The sequence below is a fragment of the Argiope bruennichi genome, chromosome 3 (assembly GCF_947563725.1).
Source record: "Argiope bruennichi chromosome 3, qqArgBrue1.1, whole genome shotgun sequence".
Taxonomy (NCBI): domain Eukaryota; kingdom Metazoa; phylum Arthropoda; class Arachnida; order Araneae; family Araneidae; genus Argiope; species Argiope bruennichi.
In genome coordinates, this window is record NC_079153.1 from 80,459,300 (window position 1) to 80,479,476 (window position 20,177).

The 20,177-nt window shown below is 26.8% G+C and overlaps 1 protein-coding gene across 3 annotated transcripts; it reads left to right on the top strand.

Annotated features, from left to right (window-relative positions):
• Positions 1–1,598: 1,598 nt before the first annotated feature.
• LOC129962597 (interleukin enhancer-binding factor 2 homolog) lies at positions 1,599–19,495 on the top strand. Of its 3 annotated transcripts, none has more exons than XM_056076403.1 (12): positions 1,599–1,742; positions 6,808–6,918; positions 7,012–7,095; positions 10,098–10,226; positions 10,475–10,577; positions 11,786–11,851; positions 12,471–12,587; positions 12,718–12,884; positions 12,965–13,026; positions 15,362–15,476; positions 17,072–17,159; positions 19,170–19,495. In XM_056076403.1, the coding sequence occupies exons 1-12, from the start codon at positions 1,740–1,742 to the stop codon at positions 19,316–19,318; spliced, it is 1,194 nt and encodes a 397-aa protein (XP_055932378.1). In that variant the 5' UTR covers positions 1,599–1,739; the 3' UTR covers positions 19,319–19,495. The 3 variants fall into 3 exon arrangements, with proteins under 3 accessions (XP_055932378.1, XP_055932380.1, XP_055932379.1); XM_056076405.1 differs by having other exon boundaries at positions 1,605–1,742; positions 7,012–7,068; XM_056076404.1 differs by lacking the exon at positions 1,599–1,742 and adding an exon at positions 1,957–2,039.
• Positions 19,496–20,177: the final 682 nt, after the last annotated feature.

Here is a 20,177-nt window from a genome sequence, read left to right on the forward strand (position 1 = left end):
CTAAGATCATTTCTAATTGCCTGTGACATGACTCTAATGACATACATTCCTTTCACTCTGCAGACGCCATCTATTGCCAGAATATAGAACTAAAGGGAACATTTTAAAGAAATGACTTCTTTTTTAAAATTCAACTATTCAGGAAATGGTTTACTCCAATAAATAAATTAAATTAATAGTTTTGAAAAAAATTAAAAAGTAATCTGAAATAGATAAATTAATTGAATCACAAGTTACTTAAAATAGTAAATTAAGTATTAATTACAATTAATAAAATTTATATTTAATAATAATTTATAATTTTTAATGAATAATATGATTGAAATAACAGATATTTGGAACGAATTTTTAAAAATAACAATAGCAAAATTATTTGTTATTCAAAAAGTCGAGGATTATGCATCTCTACTTCAGTGGGTGAGAAACTTTCCCTATGCATAGGGATGACGAATATTTTACGAGCGGTTATTACGTAACCAATATCATAAAGTCACAAATACCAGTGATCAATACTTTTCAAAGAGGGGTATGATTCAAATCCTTGATACGATCTTACTGATGATATTTCGATTACAGGTTTTGGATCACGATAGAAAGTAACAATCGATACGATATCACTGAAATTTGCAGGAGCGGTGACTTCACTGGAAAGTAACAATCGATACGATGTGTCCAATGGAAGCTCTCGAAAGAAATCTGTGATTGGATTGAAAAGTGAACGGACCGGTTATTGGAATTATCGTATCGTATCATTGAATGGCATATCACTGAAATTTATCGGAGCGGCGATTTCACCGGAAAGGGCGAGGCTTCACTTGAAAGTGCGAAGTCACCGCTCCACTTTACGGGACTGACCGATATTCGTATATGATGATGCACTATTCCATACAGATCATTTTTAATTGCTCGTGACATGATTGACTTTGATTACATGTATTCTGTTTACTGCTGGCGCCATCTATTAGTAGAATATAGGACTAAAATAAACATTTTAAAGAAATGACATATATTTTTAACTCACCTTTTCCAGAAAATGGTTCACTCTAATAAATAAATTAAATAAATAGTTTTGAGAAAAAAAATTTAAGAAGTAAGCTGAAATAGATAAATTAATTCAATCACACGTTACTTAAATTAGTAAATTAAGTATTAATTACAATTAATAAATTTTATATTTAATATTAAGTAATAATTTTTAATTAATAATATGATTGAAATAACAGATATTTGAAACGCATATAATAATAAAAATAACAATAGCAATATTATTTGTTATCAAAAAATCGTGGATTATGCATCTCTATCTATGCATGATTGAACTCTTGTTCGAGAGTTTCCATTGGACAAATCGTATCGATTGTTACTTCCTATCGTGATCCAAGACCTGTAATCGGAATATCACCAGTAGGATCGTATCAAGGATTTGAATCACACCCCTCTTTGAAAAGTATTGATCAGTGGTATTTGTGACTTTTTGATCTTGGATACATAATAACCGCTCGTAAAATATTCGTCATCCTTACCAGAAACCCCATGCAAATAACGAAGCGGTGCCGATTCGAATGAGTTGAATTGTTTAAATTAAATCTAGTATTCAACAATAGTTAAGTACACGAGAATAAACAGAAATATCAATCTTTTATAAAATCTATTAATATTAATAACTATTTCAGTTAGCATGACATACTTTTTCTTCTGTCAATTAATATAAGTCGTCCCCAACAGACCAATGGTTTATTATGGTGAGTTTTGAATGATTTTTGCAACATGCATGTTGTGGTATGTAACTTACAGATTGTATTATAACTATAAACACCATCACGATAACTATTTTTGATATTTAATAGTTCTGGAAAGATTATAGAAAGATAAGATTGTTGTGGAACTAATTTCTGTGTGGCCAAATTGTTGTTGAAATTGTTGGAGTCACATTTTAATCTGGCAACAGAAGAATTATTGTTTTTTTCGAGTAGCTTGCCGCTGGTCTTGTTGATAGCCTCAGATTTTAGTTTATTCCTTCGCTTTTTAAAGATTTTTACGTAAGTTATACGCTTCGATTGCTACAAATCAATGATTTCAAATCTGTTTTTGCAAAATATTTTAATATTGTTACTTATTTAAAATATTTCTTAACTTTTATCATATGTTCTATGCTATTCTAATATGAGTTAAAATAACTCTCCATTGCCATATGTTATATTTGTTACTGATGTTGATATTTGCATTTAAAAGCTGATAAATCTTCAATTTTTTTATTGCCTATTGAAAATTTACATATAAAGAGCAGTTGTAGGGTAAAATTAATTACTTATTGTTTCTTATTTATTTTTATAAGCAATGTTGCAATTTTCATTTTGAATTCAATGCTACATTCATTGTAACATGAATTGTATTATTTTTTTTAATAACATTAGCAAAACTGCTACATTGTCCACAACTTCCTGACATTGCTAATAATTTAGGATCATATAATGTTTTAATATATGAGTTCTGAATTATTTTTTTAATGTTTGAAGAAACCTGTTTTTATTTTAGTAAAATGCAAATTTTAGTCACTATTTAATAAAATAATACAATTTTTCTGAGTAGTTAAATATGTCATTATGCAAATATGGCAAGTCAAACGAATAATCTCATGTAGTTGTTCTCATAGAAAAGTATTAATCATTATAATTTGGTTTAATTTCTGATATGATTTTTAAAAAATTTTGTTCTGATGGAGTTATGGGTAAAAGTGAATTTTAGTGTACACCCAGCTGCGCCAACAATGCCAAGCCGCCAATAAAGATGGCGGATAAAATAAACAAATACTTCCGCTGAACAGTTACGGTTACCATTTCCCGCCATCTAATTAGGACTTTTTACTGATAAGTATTGTTTGTTTTTTTCTTACTGCCCGGTGCCTTCTACAGATGCCGAAGGCACCGGGCAGAATTTCTTAACTTAAAAAAAACATCCTACGGCTTCGCTAGCAGTGGGAGCGGGAACCTAGTAGCTTTGCTAGCACATTGAACATAAAGACTGTGTGGATAACAGAAACAGTACATAACCAAAATAAAAGAAAAAAACAGAGAAATAAGCAATCAGAGCATTCTCCATACAAAATTTCAAACAAACATACTTTTCCCAACTTCATCAACTCGTAAAAAAATATATTCCACTCACCCTTCATCCATTCTGCCGGTTCGATATCAAACTATTCTCAATACAAAATTTCAAACAAGCATCCTTTCCTAACTTCATCAACTCGTAAAATATGTATATATGCATATTTAACTCACCCTTCATCCATTCTACTGGTTCGAAATACACCTGACATAACAAATTATGAAGGGAACCAACCGTTTGAACAGCAAAAGAATACGAGAACTGCGAAGAATTCCATTGCAGCTGTTTTTTAAAGTGAGAATGCAGATGATTTTTTTAAAGCGTATACTGACAATTAAAAATTGCAAAAGAATAAATATTTTCTGTTCGTATTCACATTAAATAAAAGAAAGAAGAAAATAACTTTTAATTATAATAAAGAACAAAATTAAAATCTTTAATTGATATTTTTTTAATTTTACATTTTTCATAATGTCATTGTAGTTTATGTACAACTCAACCATTGCAAAAAGTAGTAAACAAAATAGCAGTACTTTTGCTATAAGAGGGATCCGATGGGTTGCAATATTGGCGACAAACAGCTGGTGCACACTAATCTTCACTTAGGCCGAGTTATGTTTCTCTGCTTACTGAAGGTGCATGAATTTTTAAAATTAAAGATGTTTATTGCTTCTATATGTTTAAGAACAGTTTGCACTTCTATATCTGTATAGCTTAAATAAAATTACCATATTTTGGAGTATATAAACTACCAGATGGAGCTATTTTCTCAACAAATTCCTGCCGCTACGTTTATGAAGATATAGGCTCTTTTTATATTAAAATTAATGCTTGAGGTGTGTGTTTTTAATGCTGAAAGTTTTGTACTCTCAATTTTCATTCCAGAACTTGATATCAACCATTAAAATGCCATTAGAGAATGTTTGGTGATTTTAAAAATCAAATGAATCATTAATTTAGATCAAATCATAGATTAGATAAATTAGAAAAAAATCAAATGAATCATTTTCATCCTCATTTTAATGATATATCTGAAATTTTAATTATTGGTTGAGGTGAGCTGATGGTATATTCTTGACTATATGGCTAGAAGATTTGATTTCACAATGTCTGTAAGCTTAATACATCATTAAACCTTTTATTCAAAGACTTCTGTCATTGAGAAAGTAACACATCTTGTAGTATTGGGAATTTTTTTCTGATTCATGTAACACAGCTGAGGATACGGGATTCATATCCATGAGACTCATGTAGTTTTAAAATTGTAAATATAATAAATCAAGCAATCAAGTTTAATAATATAGGTTGATTATAGAAATACTAATTTAACAACCAACTTGTATTGTGATGAAAGCTTATAAAAACCAGTTAACAGCTATGCTACCTGAGCAATTGCTTTTGTATCATGGTCATGTTACTGGACTGCGTCTCAAGTAACACAAGGTCCCAGGTTCTATCCTTGCTCATCATAATCCGCATATTGGTGATCTCAGAGGTGAACCTTCAACCTTTGTACAGCTGTTCTGGTGCCACCTACTCATAGCAAACCAAAGTTGTCAGGCTCACTAGATGCAGCAACACAAAGTCGTCAGACTCACTTGCGCAGCATCAGCAACCGCACATGCTCACCATAATGCTTGGCGCTACTCAAACAGGCGCATTAGAATCAATAGCTCATACATCATCACTCAACAGCCATATTGTTCATCTCACCTCCGACTCACTCGAGGGAGAGTCTGGGGTGAAAGCTTATAAAAACCAGTTAACAACTACGCCACCCGAGTAATTGCATTTGTATCATGGTCATGTTACTGGACTGCGTCTCAAGTAACACAAGGTCCCAGGTTCTATCCTCGCATCATAACAATTCACCACAGTATATAAAATTGTCCTTGTTTTTCTAGCACTTGGGTGTGTAGAATTCAATTGGTAGACCATGTGATTGATAGCTTATTACACTTACATGATACTAATCATATAATTTTAAATGAGCAATTCTTGTGTGTATATATATATATAAATTTTTTTTGTGTATCTCGGGACCGTCTAACAATTTGGATCAAATATATATATCTTGTTCAAATTTTTAATCGTTAATAAAATACTTTTTATTCATTCACTCAAGTTCAAATACATTTTTTTTAAACTTGTAGTGGATGACACTTGATGTTAATACAGTTTTTTTTTCAAATATTAATTAATTAATTAAATTTGTCCAGTAATTTCTATTTGGTCGCCAATGGTTGCCAAGTTTGTCACCAATTTTTTAATTATTTAATAAAAAGTAACTAAAATAATAATAATAATAAAAAAATTGACCTAAATAGGAATTGACTTAAAAAATTTTGTTTTATGTATTACTTGTTAAGTTTATCTATATCTTTCTGAAAAATGTCTATATATGTCATTCTTGAAGAAATACAATTTTTCACATACACACACAAAAAAAAATTAATAACTATTAGAACCTCTTTCTATCTATTCTCATGCTGATAATGTCATATAGTGCCATCTCATAAATTTTTGTGGTACTTGCATTGTTGCTGTAGAATAACAGAATGGTACCTCAAATTTTTCTGAGATGGTGCTGATGGATGCGAGTTGAGGTAAGAAAGAAAAATATTCAGATGTAATCAGTATGTGATTTGTGTCTAAATATTATATAAATAATTATATAAATTCTTATCTCTAACTGTCAAATAAGACTTGGTCTCTCAGGTACTGTATACATATATAACAATCTATATAATTTTTAATTGGTTAGTTCTTAGTCTTACACATCCACAGTCACTATGAATTTAATACAGATTTTTAAAAAATAATACTTCTTATGCATTGAAATTTTTTCCATAAACATTAAATGATATTTAATATTTTTTATGCATAGAAATTTTAAAATTATTTTATAAAAATGGGATAAACACATTACTAATAAATTGTGTAATACATAACTATACAGCCCTTGCTTTCACTATGGAAATGTATATTTTCTGATTTTATTCTTTGGATATGATTATTAAAATTGAAGAAGCAGTCATTAATTATCCTATCACATTAGTTTGTGAATTTCTTATCACATTCTGAACTTCAAATTTTGTTATATTTTAATGTATGTAAAACATTCTTGGTATTACGAGAAACAAGCAGGGAGTTCTTTAACTATATCTTTTATTTTTCATGATACGAAAAGAGCTAAATTTTTATCTATTATCAAGAGTTTTTTTTTTAATAGCTATGACAAGCTGTTTATGCAATGTGAAAGGGTGGACAAAAAGTGCGAAATAGAGATTGTGGGAATATATTTTGAGCTATTGTAACTTTTGAGGAATCTCACTTGAATTCTAGCAGAATCAGTGCTTATTTTATGCTCATACGAATTGAAAAGCATCGGAATTAAAAACGCGCACAATTCAGAAAAATGTAAAGTGAAGCTGGAGTTTTAAGAAATTAATAAATAAATAAATAAAATTGTTATTTTTATAATGTAGAAAAACTAAATTTATTACATGCATAATGTGTGCTCATGAAGTATCGGGGCTTAAAGACATTTTATTTTAATTGAATCATTTTAAATGAAATATTACATTCATGTTAAACATTTGCATATTGTAAATGCTAAAATAGCAAAATTCTGTTCTTTTTCGTGCTTTATGTTTCTACAGGAAAATGATCATGTAATTTTGTTTTCTTACTCTATAGATTTTTAAAATGAGAGGTGGAGCTCGTGGTGGCAGACCTGCAAGGGGTGGTCGATCAGGACCTTACAAACCTAAAGTCTTCATCCCTCGTGTGCCTTTTGATGTTTATGTTGTAAGTAGTATATTTCTGAATTAAGACTTGTTTTTTACACCTTTACTAAAAATATTGTGTATTAATTAATATATGTATCTTTTTTACTTCCAGTGTGAATCATTTTTCCCACGTGTTAAACTTGCACCAGATGATAATACATTGACCCAGGTAAGTGAAGAATCAACTGTTTTAAAGGTATGCTGTATTTCTTATTTTTCAAAAAAAATTCAAAAATATACCTGAAATGTATTATTTTCTCTAAATTGCTTTCATTCTTAGAACCTTTTTAAAAGGACTAAGTCTGTTTCTTAGAATTTTGTTTGTATATTTGCAATATTTTTGCTATGCTATGATATGCAACTTTTGATTGACTGTAACTATTTTACTGAGATTTTAAGTAAAGTAATAATTTTTAGGACTGATACATTGAATTTAAAAACATAATACTAATTTTTTAAAAATTGTATTATGTTAGCTTTAAAAAAATTAAAGTAATATATTTCAAATTGATTAATAAATTATTAGATTTACATTTAATTTACTTTTATGTCTTTGAGGTTTTTATTTTTATTTTTTCAAAATTTGCATATGATTTAATTTTGTATAATAGATATTTAAGACTAATTGGTTCAAAATTTTATCAGAATTATTTTCAGATGGTGAATTTTAGCAATACTTCTCCTTTCTCTTAGTCTTTTTGTTATGCATTACATGTTTTTATGAAATATTTTGATTGTTTAGTGGTTTCTCTATCATAGAAATAGGCATTTATAAAATAATGAAATAAAATAATAAAAAAATATGAAAGAGAAATTTTGTTTTTTTTAATGCTTTTGTAAATGCTTTTATTTTTATGCCAAAGCACAAAAATTTCAATGGTATTTTAGAACCAAACAATTTTTCCTAGTTGTTTTTTTTAAATATACAGTTAATAATAAAAAGTTTCTTAATTGTTTTTAATATGCAATTTTGATTTAAGGAGTAACAGAATTAATTATTTAACATTACCTTTTTATTCTTAATGATTTATGGATACATTTTGTTAATTTTCAAAAAAAATCCTTTGAAAATCAACGAGCTTGCAGCATTGAAACTTTCAGTAATATTGATTTATTGAACCTAACTTTTAGTTGTGTGATATCTAGAGATTAATAAGATATGATTATAATAGATTTTGCTACAGCTTTCTTCAAGTTATAAAATACTGAATTGAGTGTATTTAAGGCAAGTTTAATAGTTGTATTGATTCAATACTAGTCTAATAAATAATCTCGGATTTATCATTTCCATTAAGAAAATGAACAAGAATTCAGAATACTTGGGATAATTGAAACATTTCGTTTCCATTTATTAAAAAAATTATTATCTATGTCATTTTTAAAGAGGATTTCTTTAGAAAATATGAAAAGATACTTATTTTGTTGTATTTGTATGATGAGAAATATTTGATGGTTCTTTCGTCTTAACATAAAATGAATTTTTAAAAAAATTACGTTTATTGCTAGTTTCCTACATCTGGTATTGGATGGAGCAGAAAAATAGAATGTTTTTGAAATAATTGGAAAAAAAAAAAAAAAAATTTTTTGTCAAAAAGGGGAGGGGGGCTTCTGAACAGTTATGGTTTCTTAAAATTTAATTTATATTTTGTAAAGGACATTAATTGTACTTTATGCATTGTAAGTTCTTCAGAATGTCTTCAAGTTGATTAATGTGGATTTTCTATAACTTTTGTAACCTTTTCCACTCTATCTTGAATACATAATTTGCATAGATTACTTATTGGTTTTGTTTTTATTTATGAATTTCTTATGATTATTAATCAAATGTATAAATGCTTTCCAGAAAAAAATCATTTTTATTAATTTTGATTCTGTAACGAAGCTTGTCTTGAAAGATGGTAATTGATTTAATATCCAACTAAAAAAATATTGTACTAAAATTCTATTGTTGTGATTATTGGAACAGAAAATCCCTACTTACACACTTGTTCTCGCCAAGTTTGTTAATATACTATATAAGAAACATCCAAGTTATCTGCTTCAGTTTTCACTTCCAAAATATATTATTTTTGAAGCAAAAAATTTCTTTAAATTAAGTGCCGTAGGTAGAATGTTTACAAAGCTTATGAATATTTGTCGGGTGTCATTGCTTTAATTAAGATTAAACAAATATATTTTCTGACAACATTCATTGTGCTATTTTTAAGAGCTTATTTTATCAGATTTTTGCACATTATTCAGACACATTTTTGAGAGTTATGTTAATTCAGCATGCTTTGGAGCATAAATTCCTATTTCATAAATCATTAGAAATTTTTTTTTCTTTAATATTCTTATGCTATCTCTATTTCAGTAATATTGTTATTAAAATTTCTGAAATATTCTGATGTTAGGATTAAAAAAAAAAAGAAGATATAGACTTCTATAGTATCATTTGATTTATACTATGCATTTGTATTATAATTCTTTGTCTATCATATGACTCAAGTTTTTTTTCTTTTTGGAGTATTATTTTGGTTATTTCCTCAGTATATGAATTAAAGATATTATTTCATTCTTTAAAAAAATATTTTTGAAAAAATTTTATATCCTCTAATACTTTATAATGTTAGTGAGCTCAGTTTTAATTGCAATGTTCTCCCTTTTTTTACTGTATAATTTTTAAAAAAAATTATTCCTGCTTAAGGTTTTGCTTTTGTTTTTTTGGTATTGAAGTAGTTAGATAATGTTTTAAGAGTATAATTATTTTGTTCCAATCATAATATGACAGTGATTTTTTTTTTCTGTTGAGTTTTTGCTTGTAATAATGATTTTTTTTATTCTTTTAAGCAGTATTTATTAGCACTTATGTAATAGGGAATTTTGTAATTTAGAATACCGATCTCAAATTAAAAGAATATCAGATTTATGTTTTTGATTTTCACTGACAAATCTACATTGTTAAAATTTTTCTTAACTTATGAAAAGTTACTGTTTTTACTTTGATAATATAGATCACAGAAAGCTTTTTCAACCATAATATCTTACTGTATGTACAATTTATGTACAAAATTTTCTAAATAAATTTTGTTTCTCTCTTTCTCTCTCTTTCTTTTTTTAGTTCTTTAGGTTCTGTTGTTTGGTAAATTAATACAAATGTTGCTTCATGAATTTTTATGAAAATATTTTCTAATATATTAATTTTTTTTTATTATTTAGGCTATTTTGAAAAGAAACCAAGATCTAACATCTACTGCACAAGAGCAAACAGCAGTATTGAATCTTGTTACAAAAATTCAAACTGTTTTGGATAATATTGCATTATCTCCTGGAAATTTTGATGCATGTGTGAGTATCTCTATTTTTTATTCACCCTTAAATGGAGAATTCTGTTGAATGTTTTGAAAATAAATTATACACTGGAATATTGACTGCTATATTTTAATCACATTTTACAAATTTATATTTGTGAACTTTTCCTCATATTTGAAAAAAACAGATACTTATATTTTAAATATGATTTTAAACTTAATGTTACTAATATTTTCTCTACAATTTTCATTCTGTTTTGAATTGTGAATATCATATTTTTATAGCAAATTGAAGAAGTTCGACAAGTTGGCTCCTTTAAGAAAGGGACTATGATGATTGGAAATGCTGTAGCTGATATTGTTACAATTCTGAAAACTCTTCCTACTGGTATAAATACTTCTATTATTTATTTTTAATGAATAATTTATATTCTTGATTCAGGGTCGAAAGAGCTTTTGATAAAATGTATATTTTTGTAATCTTTTTATCAAATTTTTGAGAGGCTAGAAGCTCTGTATTTCATAACATAATTGTTTAATTCATTATAGTATATGCAAATCAAATAAATTGAAAGTGAAAATTAAAAATAAATTAAAGTTATTTATTTGATTTTAAAAAGTGGAAAGTTTTGTAAAGCAGCTGTTTTCTAGCATGACAAAAATAGCATAAATAAATATTTTAATATATTTATATGAATAAAAGTACATATTAGTTGCAGAATCATACATTATTATTTTTTAAACAGTGATTTAATGATTTTAAAAACAATTTTACTTAAGACAAAAAAAATCCATATATTATTATAAATATCATAATATTAATGATGTGTATTCTGCAATTAGTATATGCTTTTATTCATATGAATTGTACTAAAATATTAATTTCTGTTATTTTTATTTTAATGGAAAATATAACTGTTTTCTTAAAACTTGAAGTTCATCATTAATTTTTTTTTGGGGGGGAGGGAGAGGATATATGTGTATCCACTTTTTATTGATTTAATCTGACTACAATTTATTAGTAATGAGTGTTTTCGAATCTTATTGGTCAAAATTAAAGTAATGGAAAGAATCAATAGCATCTTAAAAAGTAAGATCAGTTGTGTTTGGTTTTGTTGTTATAATAAAATTTTATATTTGTGAATAAAATCTTATAAATTGTAGTAATGATTACTGTGAGAAAAAGTTATCATTCCAAGAGATATAAAAGAGCCATAAATTCATAAATAAGAAGGGGGTATGAAATCTTTGGGACTATTTTTTGATTTAATGTTGTTGATTGCTTAAATGGATAATTTTGATTTTGTTGGGTATGAATCAGTGAATGAAGCATTTATGGCAAATATTCTTAGCTGTAGAATTTTGTTTTGAAGTATATAAATGCATCCTTACCCTGAAAGTAGAGGGGAAACTCTAGTTTGAAACAATATAATTGGATCAATGTATTTTTTATTAAGCTTATCAAGGGTTAAAATATTTTAAAAGTCTCAATAAAATTAGAATCAAAGAATGTGAAGCTTAAATTTTTTTTTAACAATTTATTTAATTTTTAGTTCTTTGTAGATTTTTAAACATTTTTTTTTTCTTCATATATAGTGGAAGCTGTTCAAGCTCTTGGGAATAAGGTATTAGATGAACTGAAAAATATCGATCCTGAGGAAAGTAAGTATAGTATTTATACAAATTGTATTTGATTTTTAAATTTTTTATTTAAAATGATTACATCTATGTTTTGATTATATTACTTAGCTTTACCTACAACTATTAATTTTCATGATATATTGTACAATTATTTAATTAGTAGTAGTAAAAATTTTAAAATGCATTTCTGTAAGTGCTTGGATTAATTTGTTTGTAAAAATGTGGAAATGTTCTACTTCTTGTAATCATAAATATGTTTCACAGTGTTTTAAGTTTAATTTGACTTTTAAACAATTATCTGTATTTTTCTAGTTGTTTATGATTTACAAAATAATTCAAAAACTGATAAAATATTTTATTCTAATAATATCTTCCTTTATATAAATCATATACCTATCTTGTAACTTGGATTTTTTTTTTTGTAAATATTTCTGTTAGGAAGTTCAAGATAAACTTATCATTTTTATATCTAGGATTTTATATTATTTGCCGTGCCTTTGATACAAAAGAGCTTTTATTAATGAACTAAAATATTCATTACAATAAATAGCTTAAATTTCTATTCATATGATTTGTAATGCATGTAAATTTCTGTAAATGAAAACTATGTTTACATTTTTTTTTTTTTCATATTATTTAGTCTTGGCACTTGTCATGATTGATGGTGGTTTTGAAATTAGCTCTCCTGAAGCATCAGTTAAATGTCTTATTACAACTGTTCCCCAAAATCTAAGAAAACTTGATCCCGAGTTACACTGTAAGTTTTTTTTTTTTTTCCTTATAAAATTTAACCCCTGCTTATAATTGTTGCTAATTATTTTAGCATTTGCTAAAAACTAATGAATTAAAATTAATTACTGAAGTTTAATTAGCTTAAAATATTTCAGTGGACCCCAAGATCCTTCAACATCACTTAGCTGCTATACGACACGCTCGCTGGTTTGAAGAAAATGCTCATCATTCAAGCATCAAAGTTTTGATCAGATTGTTTAAAGATCTTCGAAATCGTTTTGAAGGATTTCAACCTCTGAATCCATGGATTCTTGATCTTCTGGTTAGTGAATACTTTTTAAAAACAAAATTTAAAAAAAAGTTAATTTTGTATAATTCTAATTCTTTTCTATATTCTTTTAGGCACACTATTCTATTAATCATCACCCTAGTCGCCAGCCACTGGGTCTGAACATTGCATATAAGTAAGAATTTTTTTTAATAGTGATGTTTGTTTGATGTATTTTCTACATTGCTTTGCATTGTTCTCAAATATATTAGTTTTGAATATTTAAATAGTTTCAATAGTTGTTCTTATATTTAACACTAAACATGCCAATATTTAATACATACCTGTTTCCTGATTGAATATATGAATGTTAGAAAAGAAATAAATTAACTTAATTATAATTAAACAAAACTGTATAGTGTCAATTTCTATGTATCACAGATACAGAGAATTTTTAATTCATTGCTTATTGCATTTTTTACATATACAGGATGTTTCCATTGTACATTTTCCACAAACATATTTTTCACATTTAGAACAAATTTTAATGGTTTTATTTTTGTTACATTACCTTATTTGACATGTCTTATGTTGATAAGAATCTGTAATAGATTTAGGCATCGATCGTGTTTTGTATTTTTTCTTTCGGTTGTTCACGAGCTTTTTGAAAATCAGCAGCAAATTCTACTGCTAACTGGAGTAAAGAAATCTTGTCTCAAGATATTGTCATTCGCTTGTACAAAATTCAGGCATTTATGCCAGCTAAATCAATGTGCAACTAACTTAATACTATACGTTGAATATACATTACATCATAATTTCTGATCCGATAACCTTATAAAGCAATAAATTGTTCTCCCAGTCAAATGGCCAGTTGTTATAGATAATGGTATATTACAAGTATTACTCAAAATACAAATAAAAAATGATAGAATATTAACTGTATACAATTCTTAAAAACAGTCACGAAGTCAAATGTGCAAAAGCGATCGGATGAAATGTGCATTTTCGATGCAAAAGTTCATAAATGGTCATATGACTAGTTATGGTATGTTTAGTGTTAAATTTTTGGGAGTTTTGATATGATGTTTAGTTTACTTCAGTATTTTTAACAAGTTTATTGTGATAAAGTACAAATACATTTATCATTATCTCTGGTCAAAATAACACTTTCTTGTTGATAATTTTATCTCATTAAGAAATCCCCCTTTTTTCTACCATCCTTATAATCAGTTGATTGTTTATTTAGAAGTTAGCTGCTTAACTGATATAGAATATCATTATGTTCAAAATATATAATTTCTGTGATTAAAGTTTTAATCTTATTTTTAATATTTTTGGTTTCCATTTTAAGAAAGTTTTGTTTTGCTCCTCTTAATCAACTTTTTGTAGAAGTCAGGGATCTTGATCTATGCATTTTATTTGAAATGCAAATTCTGTTAATAATAAATAGAAAATATAATTAATGCCATCATAATGCATTTGAATATAAATCCAATAATTAAAGCAATAAGAGAAAAATTTAAAAATTTTTTTGTTAAAATTGGTGAAAAGAAAAGTTGAATTTTAAAATGGTGTGGAAATGATGATTGTTAAAAGTTCCAAAGTTATTGAAGGTATTTTTAATTTTGAAGACCTCTGTTAGTAAAGGGTAATTATCTGCCAAATATGACAGTTGCAGGTTTGCCCTGTAGAGGATTATGAAAGATGTTTTACATCATAAATTTTTGATGATTCTGGTTATAGATTATATGCCCCCAATAACCATAATGTTAAGAGAGAGATAATATTTTACAATGTAACAAACAATAGTAGGTTTCAATCTAGTCATACTGGCAAAATGAGGAAGCATTACTGATCCATGTTGAATTTTCATTAGACAGGGAAAACAACAATAGTTGATATAAATTAGACTGATTAACTGCTAAAAGTAGTTTCATAGAATTTGTTGTTCAACTTCACTTGGACAGGTGAGATTTTAACTGCCTTTAAAAGATCTGTGTCTCATGGTATTGATTTTGTCTTCTGCAGTTCAGATGTGCATAATGAATATAAAATCTGAAATGTAAATTTCACATTTTATATATGCATCAATATATATACAGGCTATTACTTTATATATGTAAAAATTTAAAATGGTAGAGGTAGAAAAAAAAAATATGCTATGATCACAGAACATAAAATTGAACTGCACATCACATTTGCAGCAATTTAAAAATAATTCAGATGATTATACAATACCCCTTAAGCATTTAGATAGATGTTAAAATTTTACAATATTTCTTCGTTTTTTCGTATAAGGTGTATTTCAATATGGCCAAGAAATAGTATCTATTTTCTCTGCCTAAATGAATTAATTAAAACTCTTAATTAGGATATGATTTTTTTGTTGTTATTATTCCTGTTGTGACAAAAATTTGCTGGCACTATTCAGAAACTATCCTTTCTTATGTAACAATGTTTAACCGTTAATTGCTATAATTAAACATGTAAGCATATATTCCTTATCTAAATATTTATATTGTTTAAAGGCGTTGTCTACAGTTGCTGGCTGGTGGTCTTTTTCTCCCTGGTTCTGCAGGAATTCCTGATCCATGTGAAGGAGGTACAGTTCGAGTTCACACATCTATGTCCTTAGAACAACAGGTTTGCAGTTTTCTATATTGTTTTTTCATAGTCATAAAAGCATAGATGGGAAATTAAAAAAAAGAATCCAAACCTTTATAATATTGATGTTTTGCAGTTCCGTCAATCTGGAAAGAAAGTGAAACATTATTAAGATTGTTCACAGACAAAAATGTATTGAAATTTGGTTAGTATTCTTTGTATGAAGATTGTAGATAAAAATTCAGTATTTGATATTTTATGCAATCATGTATACAATTTACATCACAAAAAAAGAAGAAAATGCTGCACAGAAACAAAGTACATTTTCAAAAGTTTATGAAATTTCTCTTGTCAATAGAATTGTATAGAATATTTTCTTTCCCACCCTCTTTATTTACATACAAATTGGTGCTTGCATCTAAGAAATTTATATATGTTTTTAATGATGTTTGTTGATATAAACATTATCTATTTAGTAAAAATCTGAATTTAGTCGTAATGGAAAGGCATTTATGACTAAATTCAGATTAAATAAATTTAAATTCTTATTTCATTGCTACTTTTTAAAATATGGCTACAGGCATTTGTTTTCAACTTTGTTTACCTAATTGCAGTATTTTTTTCCCATTCATTAGGATAAAAGCTAAGAATAATTTCTCATAAAAATCAACATTAAGTTTTGGTATTTACATATTATAACAATCCTTGAGCTTGCTTTGCAATCTTAGATTTGTAAGCTCCATTATAATGCAATCATCAATCAATATATCGGTTTTGTGATTGAATTTGGAGGTTACTGTAATATATAAATACCTTATTTATTATTTTCTTTTTAGTTAAGGTTTTTATTGAAAGTGTTGATCTTTAACAAGAGGATGCTATATAGTATAGTAAATTGCAAAGTATCTCAAAATGTGGAGGAGAAAGTAATCTCAATTTTAAAATTAAATTATATGCAAAGTTGGTTGATTATATGATACATAATATATTTTTCAATCATATTTTAGATTTTTTTTTTTTACCCGGTGGTACTTGGTGTTAAAACAACATCAGTAACATGTAAACCCCTTAACTTACAACTATGGACATAGTCCGTTGTACGCTGATTGGACTAGAAATAAATGTTACTGATTTATGTTATATATGTTAATGTGAGATTGATAATAATTCTCTTGTATATCTACCACAATTATTACATCAGGTAGTAATTACCAATCAAATATCCCATAAAATTAAACCAGTTGTGTCTTATACACAGTATTTACATTCCATAAGTCGTGCACATACAACTTAGGACCGATTTATGGAACCGTGGAATGGCTCGAAAGCAGCACCACTTTGCGCCAAACTTTTGGAAATTAAATCGTAGGTTAAGGGTTAAAGAAGTACATTTTGAAATTATTTTCTAACGTCCAGTTCCTTCTAGTTAAATAAGTTTTCTTTATACTAAAAGGAAAATTAGGAAGACAAGTATGCACACTATAAAATACGTCATTTCTTATATATATTAGATTTACAAGGAAACTATTTCACTCATTTCTTTAAAATAAATATTAATGTTAATTTAATGCTAACATTTTATTTGTTAGTAATAATTTTATTCATCAACAACACTAACTTTTTTTTTTTTATAGGATCTTGTTTGTCTTACTGCTCAAACTCTATTGAGAGTAATGTCTCATGGTGGTTATAAGCAAGTACTTGGTCTTGAAATTTTACCCAGTAAGGATATTTAATTTCTTCTCTCATTAATTTAAATGTTTAGGTATTAAAGAATACAAACTTTTTGAAGAGCCATAAGCATTGCATTTTAAGGATTAATTACTTGAATATTTTCTTAGATTCTTTTGAATACATCAATTTTTTTTATATAAACTGATATACATTGAACTGTTGATAAAGGCCAAGCTTAGATATATATAGGCTTTTTGCACAATATTATACAATGACTTATGTATGCAAAATTCAGTTCAAAAATAATTTTCTTGAATTACGTTTTCTTTCCATCCAAAATGATAGAAATAATTATGCATGTCTAGAATTTATTTATTATAAATCACAAATAATTTCTTTCTTCCTTTTTTTTAATATTCATACATATAGAGCTCAATGGGAAATGAATCTGAATTCAAAAGATATTTAAAAAAATAATCTTTTCATTTCATATAAACGAAAAAAATGTAGGAAAACCATATCCTAAAGTATGATTTGATCAGGATTTACATTTAAAAAAAATCCCAGTATAATGGCGCAGTTTAGCCAAGATTGGCTCTTGTGCCATTAAACCTCATAAACCATAAACCCAGTATAATAGTAAGATTATAGATAGAATGGTCCATTATTCTGGATTTAGTTACATAATAATAATAATAAAATGTTTAAGTTTGTCTGCTGCATAAAAATAGTTTTAACATTAAATTTTCAAAATGCTATTAAGGATTCTTTAAAACTACTTTGAACAGCATTCCATGAACCATGTATTCAAAACAGATGCACACTCTGCCTTCAAATATTAATTTATTTTCTATCATACATAAATTATAAAATTGTTATCTGCTTTTGCAAGGGACACATACTGGATTATTTAATCAGCAAATAAACTAATTAAAAAAAAATAGACTTAGAAGTTTGATGTGCTGCTCATCCTGATAAATTGAGATTTCTGAACTGAAGTTTTACTTAACTAGTATGATAGTAGCAAGTTCTTGAAGGGGAAATGTCTTAAAAACAGTAAATTGATGTGGATTGAATATGAAATTTCAATGGAACAGAAAATCTGATGTGCTACTAATAAAAAATATTTTTATATGTGCTTTTTATGTTGTTGCTGCATAGAACTCAAATGAATTCTTGAAATTCTTTTTTAAAAACCAGATAGGACAATCAAATTTTTTAAGATCTATCATGCTTGTAGCATTCTATTCTTTGGAGTGGTAATTCATGCAGTTTAAAAAAATGGCCTATAGCCTGTTTGAAAAAATGTTAATATATCTATTTTGGTGCAAATTTGATAACACTAAAAAGCTTGAAATGTTTCTGAAGAAATATAGAAAATATGCTTTTATCTAAATTATTATAAAGTTCAAGAAGTTTTATAGAGTAAGCGAATGGTCCCCATTTAGTAGGAGTAGAAAACTCAGGAACTCTTAAGATTTCATGAAGTAGGGATCATAAATATTGTATAAAATATATCGGGCACTCTACTGCATGTTAATCTTTAATTGCATATTAGTTTGATTCTGGAAACTGTGTTATGCATTACTAAATATTTTGCATATTAATTTTATTGTATTAACTAATTTTTATTTAAACCTTATATGTTTCAGGAATTTTATACTTTTGTTATATTTTCTAAATCCTCTATTTTTTTGTCTTTTTGAAAGTGGGGTGTGTATATTACACTTATAACCATAGTGATATCTATATTTTAATATTATCTATAAATGAAATTTATATTCAGAAAAATATTATTTCTCTAATAAAATTGTTAATAAATTTACCTGATGAAATGTTTGAATGCTTAATTATGTTATGATTCTCTTGCACTTAAAAGCTGTTTGATAAAAAATAAATAAGGAAGTTTAAGGAATATTACATTTATCAGTTAGTCAGTTCAAACAAAATTTTAGCATTATTAATCTTCGTTCTTAATTATCCAAAAAGAATTAATTAGGGAGTAATATGGGATTATATGTTTTGAATCAGCTACTGATATATTTCTGTATTACACAGATTTGGCTACTGAAATGAGTGTATGGGATGGAGTTGTTGTATCCCCTCTTAGTAAAGCTTATGAAAAACCAGAAGACAAAAAGGAGGAAGAAACCTCTGAGGATATGGAGCAAGAACATGAGGAGACCATGGAAACTCAAGATTCATAAAGCAGAAATTTTATATGTACACTTGATATATTGACTGCTCTGATATTTTAAAATTACCTTCATTTTGTAAATATCAACATTGTATGACATTAGCATCTTCTCATATTTTTTTTTATTGCCTAAAATGTTCTACAATGGATATATATTGATTTTCATTAAAAGCAAGTCTTGAAACCATTCATTTTAACACGTTTTTATTAACTCACTTTCTTTTCTGTTTGCATTTTCTATACAAATTTTGAAACATATTAAAAGCTTTCATTATAGATAGATGATACCATGTCAAATTATTATAAAACCAATTGCAAAAAATTTAAAGATGCCATATTTTTAAAGTGGACTAAAAATATTTCGTATTTTTTAATTTCTTTTAAAATTATACGAATTATTGGCAAATGTTCAATTTTTAATTAAAAAGATTGTATCATCTACACAAATTTCGTATATGATATTAAAAAAAAGAAAATGCTGGAGCTTTTACTTAGTTTTTACACACTTTATGATGTAATGCTACATATGTTCACCTTGAAAGGATGTTTCTTCATTAAAATGTTACAAGCATATACATATAATAATAACAATATTCACTGATGTTAGTGAAGTATTTTAAAATCAAAGAGAGGGAGAATTCTTTACTTCCATATAAATGAAAGTATGGGAACATTTTGTCCATTGTATGAAATCTATGTTACCAGTATAAAATTTATAAAATATTACTTGCATATTTTTACTTCCCTCCCTGTATACAAAATGTGGTGAAAGTATTCTAATCATCAAAAAATAATTTGATGAACCTTCTCATTTTTGATCTCCCTGAGTTCAAAGAACACATTTTTGAAAATATCTGTGACATAGATAA

Coding starts and splice junctions, on each gene's coding strand:
- LOC129962597 (XM_056076403.1), top strand. Junction 7,096..10,097: donor AAGAATCAACTGTTTTAAAG/GTATGCTGTATT, acceptor TTTATTATTTAG/GCTATTTTGAAAAGAAACCA. Junction 13,027..15,361: donor GGTCTGAACATTGCATATAA/GTAAGAATTTTT, acceptor TATTGTTTAAAG/GCGTTGTCTACAGTTGCTGG.